The sequence below is a fragment of the Podarcis liolepis genome (genome assembly GCF_965112155.1).
Source record: "Podarcis liolepis genome assembly, chromosome: 10".
Classification (NCBI taxonomy): Eukaryota; Metazoa; Chordata; class Lepidosauria; order Squamata; family Lacertidae; genus Podarcis; species Podarcis liolepis.
Window position 1 is genome coordinate 67,957,072 of NC_139562.1, and position 8,829 is coordinate 67,965,900.

General features: G+C 44.5%; 1 protein-coding gene across 1 annotated transcript; it reads left to right on the forward strand.

The window, feature by feature from the left end:
* The first annotated feature begins 685 nt into the window (after window positions 1–685).
* Window positions 686–7,345, forward strand: EFCAB10 (EF-hand calcium binding domain 10). The gene is made up of 4 exons (XM_083464126.1): window positions 686–837; window positions 2,824–2,988; window positions 3,867–3,951; window positions 7,136–7,345. Exons 1-4 carry the CDS (start codon window positions 741–743, stop codon window positions 7,170–7,172), a joined length of 384 nt encoding a protein of 127 aa, XP_083320252.1. The 5' UTR covers window positions 686–740; the 3' UTR covers window positions 7,173–7,345.
* Window positions 7,346–8,829: the final 1,484 nt, after the last annotated feature.

The following is an 8,829-nucleotide window of genomic DNA, read 5'->3' on the forward strand; positions in this document are numbered from 1 at the left end:
CAAGAGCTTATTCTTCCCATATCTTTATTTTATTTATAATATTTATATGCCAAAATAAAAAAATTCCTTCCAGTAGCACCTTAAAGACCAACTAAGTTAGTTCTTGGTATAAGCTTTCGTGTGCATGCACACTTCTTCAGATATGCCAGTTTTTCTTACAGGGAGCTCAAGGCGCTGTCCAGGCTTCTCTTCCCCGCTTCATCCTCGCAACCCTGGGAGCTTCTTCGCCATGCCGCCACCTCCCTCGTGGGAGCTGAGTGGGAAAGGAGCCGCAAGGGTAGGGATGCCCTAAGAAAACGCAAAATTTATTATTATTGTTATAATCCCACTCTGGTCCTTCCTGTGTATCATAAAACACGAGCAGAGACTGGTGCGGCGAGGCAGCGGATTTTACTTTTCGCCCGCTGGGGCTTCCAAATTATTGGATCGAGGGGGCTTTTCTGCTGCCGCGGAGGATGCCTCTCCGCTTCAGAAGAGGCTTAATTCCGAATTTCTCTCCCACTGCTGCCCGCTGGCTTGCAACCATGCATGCCCCGCTTGCTCTGTGCTTCCTGCAGCCGAGCGGGCGGTACTAAAATAAATGGTAAAATAAATGGGCGGTACTCGCGCTACTAAAATAAATAGGACTTAAGGGCTCTCACCTTATTGGTCCGCCTCCGCCAAGCCCTTTCGTCATGTGACCTGCCCCTCCCTCCCCCCCCCGCCGCGGGAGCGTTCCCTCCGGTCTCCTAGCAACGGCGATGGACCGCGAAGCGGAGGGTCGCGCTTACCTGGCGCAGCACAAAATCCCGGAGCTTTTGCACAACCTGAGCGCCTTGCTGCTCTACCACCGGCCAGGTAAGCCCGCCTCACCCTGGCCATGCCAGACGCCAAACCTCTTGTCCCCCTCAGGTGAATATGGTGCCTGGAGGGAGGACAGTATTTGACCCACCCAAAGAACCATTATTTTCACAATAATTCCTTTTGGTACAGTTGCTTTTAAATGGATCTTCTTGTTAGGTGCCCATATAAATATAGCTTTTATTATTAATATTATTATTATCATTACAGTGGTACCTCAGGTTACATACGCTTCAGGTTACAGACTCCGCTAACCCAGAAATAGTACCTCGGGTTAAGAACTTTGCTTCAGGATAAGAACAGAAATCGTGCTCCGGTGGCGCAGCGGCAGCAGGAGGCCCCATTAGCTGAAGTGGTGCTTCAGGTTAAGGACAGTTTCAGGTTAAGAACGGACCTCCAGAACGAATTAAGTACTTAACCCGAGGTACCACTGTATTATTGTTTGTTTGTTTGGTGTTGTTAATAATATTTACTCCCCTCTCGGCTTGGCACCCTGTGTAGGGGACCCATCTGTGCTGCTCCAAATTGGGTGCTCCTTCCTACTACCAACAGCCACAGCTCACTTGGTCCTGACTGCCATGTGACAGGGATAATTTTGCCACGGGAGCAAATGTAAGAACAGGGCCGGCCTGCCAATAAGGCAAGGTGAGGCAACTGCCTCAGGGGACAGGATCAACTCAGGCAGCAGATCCTGGATGTTAATTCTTTCTTCCCTGCTTGTTCCCAATGAAGATCTTCGCTCACCCATTTTTCCCGAGGGGGGGTCCGTATGTGAGAATGTGTGGCGGGGGTGCCAATTCAGTCCTCTAACCCAGCAGCACTTAGTTGGTGGAGAAGTTAGTAAAGGTAAAGGGACCCCTGACCATTAGGTCCAGTCGTGGCTGACTCTGGGGTTGCGGTGTTCATCTCGCTTTATTGGCCGAGGGAGCCGGCGTACAGCTTCCGGGTCATGTGGCCAGCATGACTAAGCCACTTCTGGCGAACCAGAGCAGCACACCGAAACACCGTTTACCTTCCCGCCGGAGTGGTACCTATTTATCTACTTGCACTTTGACGTGCTTTTGAACTGCTAGGTTGGCAGGAGCAGGGACCAAGCAACGGGAGCTCACCCCGTCGCGGGGATTCAAACCGCCAACCTTCTGATTGGCAAGCCCTAGGCTCTGTGCTTTAACCCACAGGGCCACCCACGTCCCGTTAGTAAAAGAAGTTAGTAGGGAGGATTAAAGTGCAGAGAACATGTGGAATTGAGGCTGGTTGCCAAGCCCCTCACAATGTTCACGGGCTGACATGTGTTTTGGGGGCAAGGACCTGTAGATGAGAGCTCATGCATATTTCCTGTGAAGACAGAACTGTGTTGGAAGAAACTTCAGTGATGCTACAGAAGGCGATAGGAAAACCCTCTTTCACAAGTGGAACTTTGTGGTTGCCGGCACCCGCGGTTAAATAGCTTACCGTGAACAAGCAGTTTGCAAGCACACACTGCCCAGTTGCCACTCACCTTGCCTGTGATGCTTGGCTTTTTCCGTGCCTCCAAACATGGAATCATAGTTTGTTTCTCCCTACCCACGGCATGGTCATGAAAACCATTGCCAATTATGATTAAATACAGTAAGTGCTTCAGTTCCCAGGAAAAGTGCAATTTAATGAGCCAATGATGCCCAGCTGCCTCTGAACAATAGTAGAAACATTCCCAACAACAGTTTGACTACGACAAATTGTCATTTGGGTTCTCCTCTTCCAGAACTACCTAGTGGCCATTCAACCTAGACCTTATGTAACTGGCAAGCTTTGGTACCTGAATTTGCTAGTTTTCCTCTTCCAACCCCATACCTGTTTCTTTTTGTATCCTAGTCTGAAAGTCTGGAGATAAGGCCTGCATTTTTTTAACCTTTGCACAATGCCTAGAAAACATTAGACGTTTTAGTGAGAATATCTACCAGGACACGTTGAAGTGGGAATGTATGTGTGTTTTTTATCTTACAGACAGACCAAGAGAGTTTTTGATAAAGACACTGGAAAAGATAAAGTATGCAAAAATTACTTCTACGGACTTTCCTTATCTTATGGACGAGTCAAACGTGGATGCAATGTTTGAAATGCTAGACGTTGCAGGCCAAGGTTACATAACCATACCACAGTACAAAGGAGGTTAGCGGCCCTTTGTTTTTTTTAATGAACATCTCATTTCATATACTGTAGGTCAGGCATGTCCAACAGGTAGATTGTGGTAGATAACACATTTGCTCCCCATGCACCCCCCCTCAAAATGGGTCCTTCCTCCTGAACCCCCCAAAAAGGGGGCAGATCACGGCAAGTTTTCAACTCTGTGAGTAGATTGCCACCCCTGCTGTAGGTTATTATGGCCACATGTGGCAGGTTTAGACATGAGAAAAACAGCCTCAAGATTATTCTCAGCCTAATCTTTACAGAAATTTAGTGAGTAAAACAACAAATCCTTTAGATTTATATTAAGTAAATTTCTACTGTTTGTTAGTTCCTGATGTTGATAAAAGGAAACAAGTAACATTTGGGAGCAATGCTCTGTAAAAAAACCTCAATACAGTAAAGCGTACTGGGTTCTTCTCTAGCAGCTATCTCTCCTTTCTCACCCACCCATCATAAACCTGCCTTGTTTTTAGACACTGGATATGAAAATATAGGGGTATCTCTTTGCTACATGGAGATAACGGCATGCGAGTTATGCTGTACTATATGTGTTTGAATGTCAGATCTGCCTAATCTATGATCTGACCTCATTCAGCCTTCCATCTAATGGAGGGTTCATAAGATCCCCTTCATTTAGATAAACCCAGTATAATGTGATTCTCATTACTTTATGCAGTGGTAGGGGAGGATATGTGCATGTACAGGTTTCTTGCTGGGTTGAGGTTTTTGTCCCATCCACATCTGAGTAGTTAAGGTCTAAGCAGAACTGAAGATGGAAAAGAATGCATTGACTATAAGAGTTGCGTATGCTTCAGCAGCCATTTATCTAAGCATCTTTCATCTCCTCTCCCATATTTTAGCACTTGAATCTTTGGGATTAAGTATCCAGGATGAAATTTATGAAGAAACTGACATTATGACAGCAGAGGAGTTCAGGGGGAAAGTGTAAGTTGAACTTGAATGTTGCACAACTGCTTAATTTTTTTAATTATAGATTTTTCTATTGCTCCTGCCATACTGGGCTAGATTGACCAATAGGGATCTGACTTGTTTCCCTACATTTACCATCCTCGTCCATCTGTCCCACTTCGAAATGTTTGTAATGTTTGAATAGGGCTTAAACGTATAAAATCTAATGGACGTAGGCCAAGAGATTGAAGCTTTATAATGGTAAGAAGTTCCATCGTATTGTGCTCAGATGCTTAATCAATTAGTGCTTGCAGACTTTGGAACCATCGGCAACTAAAACTACTCTGCCAATCTTGCTGTTTTTCTCTGGGTTGGTCAACATTTTCAAAATATCCAGTTAGCCCTTCCTCCAAAATTATTATTGGAATATGTATGGACTTAGGGTGTATGGAGTGTTAGGGGAGTAGTACCTCTGACAGTATGGGACCGCGGGTGGCGCTGTGGGTTAAACCACAGTGCCTAGGACTTGCTGACCGAAAGGTCGGCGGTTCAAATCCCCGCGCGATGGGGTGAGCTCCCATTGTTCGGTCCCAGCTCCTGCCCACCTAGCAGTTCAAAAGCACCCCTAAGTGCAAGTAGATAAATAGGGACCGCTTACTAGCGGGAAGGTAAACGGCGTTTCCGTGTGTGGCACTGGTGCTGGCTCGCCAGATGCAGCTACGTCACGCTGGCCACGTGACCTGGAAGTGTCTTCGGACAGCGCTGGCTCCCGGCCTCTTGAGCGAGATGAGCGTGCAACCCTAGAGTCGGTCACGACTGGCCCTGACGGGCAGGGGTACCTTTACCTTACCTCTGACAGGACATACCATGCTCCTTCTGGGGTATGTTGTCCACCTTTGGTCTCCACACTGCACCCAGCTCTCATCTGTGGCTCCTAGAAGCTATCTGCATGTGACAGCCGCCACACCCCAGCTAAGCAAGGTGAGGGTAGACTATGAGTTAGCGACTTACTCTGCATGTGGAGACAGACTCTGGCAGATTGAGAGGACAAGACCAATAGTGGGTCCAACGGTTAAGAAGGCGGTTTCTGCACATACTGTAGAGCAGGGGTCAGCAAACTTTTTCAGCAGAGTCCACTGTCCCTGACACCTTGTGGGGGGCCAGACTATATTTTGAAAAAAAAAAAAAATGAACAAATTCCTATGTCCCACAAATAACCCAGAGATGCATTTTAAATAAAAGGGCACATTTTACTCATGTAAAAACACGCTGATTCCTGGACCGTCTGTGGGCCGGATTGAGAAGGCGATTGGGCCGGATCTGGCCTCCGGGCCTTAGTTTGCCTACCCATGCTGTAGAGGGAAGTGAGAGACAGATTCCCCCCCCCCAAGATATTTATTAAAGTTTTTAAAATATAACAATGAAAATGAAAAATAAAAAGAAACAAAATACAACATAAAAACAGTTAAAAAACAAATAATTTTCCATAACATATCTTCCTTACGCTTATTTCCCCAGACCTCCTCATACCTCCCTTCTTTGTATTCCACTTCAATTTGTTAGTTCAGCAAATCCTTACCATTAAGCTTTTACCCATTTGTAAACCTTTTTTTCCATATCTCCTAAAGCATTACAGCTGGAAACCCCTTAGTTTCTATCCAACATCCTTCTAACATTCATTAATTTTACAATATTTCTGTAAATAGTCTTTAAATTCCTTCCAGTCTTCTTTCACCAACTCTTCTCCCTAGTCTCGGATTCTGCCAGTCATTTCCTTATGAGGAACGGCTTATGAGGAACTTATGAGGAACGGCTAAGGGAGCTGGGCATGATTAGCCTGGAGAAGAGGAGGTTAAGGGGTGATATGATAGCCATGTTCAAATATATAAAAGGATGTCACATAGAGGAGGGAGAAAGGTTGTTTTCTGCTGCTCCAGAGAAGCGGACACAGAACAGTGGATCCAAACTACAAGAAAGAAGATTCCACCTAAACATTAGGAAGAACTTCCTGACAGTAAGAGCTGTTCGACAGTGGAATTTGCTGCCAAGGAGTGTGGTGGAGTCTCCTGCTTTGGAGGCCTTTAAGCAGAGGCTTGACAACCATATGTCAGGAGTGCTCTGATGGTGTTTCCTGCTTGGCAGGGGGTTGGACTTGATGGCCCTTGTGGTCTCTTCCAACTTTATGATTCTGTGATTCTATGATTTCTGCCAATTCCATGTAGTCGATCACCTTCATCTGCCAGGGAAGTGAGAGACAGATAGGGCTCCTCAATCTGGGAAGATAGCCCATCTAGGTGCAGGAAAACTGATCCTAAACCTCTACTGCTTTGTGGGATATCTTGTGGAGAAGAAAAGGCTAAGGAGCAAACCATACACGGTTGGATGGTCCCTAAGACAGTTGGATGGCGTCTTGTACACCTCCTCCCAGCAACTCCTTGTTTCCTTTGGACCACATAAGCAAGGTGTTGTCGTGTGGGCAGCCAGGACCTCTATGCACACTGCTCAGGCATGCACCCCAGGGAGGTCACTTCAGTGCTGCTAACACAGGGGTATGACTTCACCCCCAGAGGCACACTCCATTGTCTCTCAAGACAGATAGATGCCAGCTACAACTTCTCAATTTTCCCTGCTACAGCTTTTGGGAACACAAAACTAGCCAGTTAGCATTAAGTTACCGGTAATAATAATAATAATAATAATAATAATAATAATAATAATAATAATAATAATTTATTATTTATACCCCGCCCATCTGGCTGGGTTTCCCCAGCCACTCTGGGCGGCTTCCAAAAGAATATTAAAATACTATGATACATCAAACATTAAAAGCTTCCCTAAACAGGGCACTTATTTCAGTGAGAGTTAAGCGAATGCTCAAATATCTCCCACGGAAATTTATGGCATTTGAAGGTGATTAACTTTAAAGAAAACTTGCCATGTTTACTGTGGAAAAATTAGGAAAGTCTGAGCTGTGATAGAAATATGTGGCATTAACAAACGCAGAGGAAAGATTCTTTGAAGAAGATTCGGTACTCAAAATAAAATGACCACAATCCAGAACAGATTTAGCATGCAATGATGTTGAGTAAACAAAATACATGCAGGAAATTTCTCTGTTCAATGTAATTAAGACATGCTTCTCAGGCTCATACTGTATATTGTGAACAGTGAATGGTACGCCCATTATACATTCTAATTGTTGCTTTTTGTTTTCCCACAGGATGAAAAAATTTGCTGAAATGTGGGAAGCATTTTAATCTTCAGTGTTCTGATCTAAAGCTGCTTGACTTCATATTTTACTTTTGAGAAACTAGTATTTCCATTATATATAGCTGACTTTTCCTGGTGTAATAACAACTGCACCAACACTATAGCAATTCTGGAATTTGGCTTGTCAAATAAATACTGGGCTCATTATAGCCAAAATTAAGCAGTTTTAGCTCTTTTACTGCATTGGGGGGGAAGGCTTTATAAATATTTATTGCCCCAAACTCTCCTTAATGAAGGCTTCATGATACCTATCATTTATATTTACCTCTCACTACCTACAAGATGCAAGGTATATTATGTAGATTAGTAAGTAGATTATGAGTGTCACTCTTATGGGCCATTTCTAAACCAGAAGGAAAAGAATTACACATTTCCTTGCCACATTGTGAAGTTGCTCTAGCTTGAACGAAAAGGAACAGGATGAAAAATGATTGCCTCTTGCCTGTTTAGAGAATAGGCATGGGGCAAACATTTTTTAAGTTTGCCTTTATCCATTTTAAAAACAGAAACCTTGGTTTTTACAAAATGAGAAAATTCCTTCCAGTAGCACCTTAGAGATCAACTAAGGTGACCTGAAGGTATCTGAAGAAGTGTGCATGCACACGAAAGCTTATACCAGTAACAAACTTAGTTGGTCTCTAAGGTGCTACATAAAAAGCATCTTAAAAAGTAGAGCATCTTAAAAAGTAGAGACATCACCTTGCCAACAAAAGTCCGTATAGTAAAAGCTATGGTTTTCCCAGTAGTGATGTATGGAAGTGAAAGCTGGACCATAAAGGCTGATCACCGAAGAATTGATGCTTTTTGAATTATGGTGCTGGAGGAGACTCTCTTGAGTCCCATGAGAAAATCAAACCTCTCCATTCTGAAGGAAATCAGCCCTGAGTGCTCACTGGAAGGACAGATCGTGAAGCTGAGGCTCCAATACTTTGGCCACCTCATGAGAAGAGAAGACTCCCTGGAAAAGACCCTGATGTTGGGAAAGATGGAGGGCACAAGGAGAAGGGGACGACAGAGGACGAGATGGTTGGATAGTGTTCTCGAAGCTACCAGCATGAGTTTGTCCAAACTGCGGGAGGCAGTGGAAGACAGAAATGCCTGGCGTGCTCTGGTCCATGGGGTCACGAAGAGTTGGACACGACTAAACGACAACAAAGGTGCTACTGGAAAGCATTTTTTTATTTTGTTTCGACTACGGCAGACCAATACGGCTACCTACCTGTATCTTGTTTTTACAGTACAGTGGTACCTCGGGTTACATAGACTTCAGGTTACAGACTCCACTAACCCAGAAACAGTGCTTCAGGTTAAGAACTTTGCTTCAGGATAAGAACAGAAATCGGGCTCCGGTGGCGCGGCGGCAGCAGGAGGCCCCATTAGCTAAAGTGGTGCTTCAGGTTAAGAACAGTTTCAGGTTAAGAACGGACCTCCAGAAAGAATTAAGTACTTAACCCGAGGTACCACTGTACTTAGTAAATTTTGGGGGAAATGGATTTGGATTTGTGGAGTTGTTTGCAAAAGCACAACTTTTTCCAAAGTTGTACATTTGTCACATGCATGTGTGCAGAAATACATTTTTTGCTGTGTGATAATGAAGAAAGCCTTTTTGTCTTTTATCCTGTTTCTAAGTTGCTTGGAAACTTT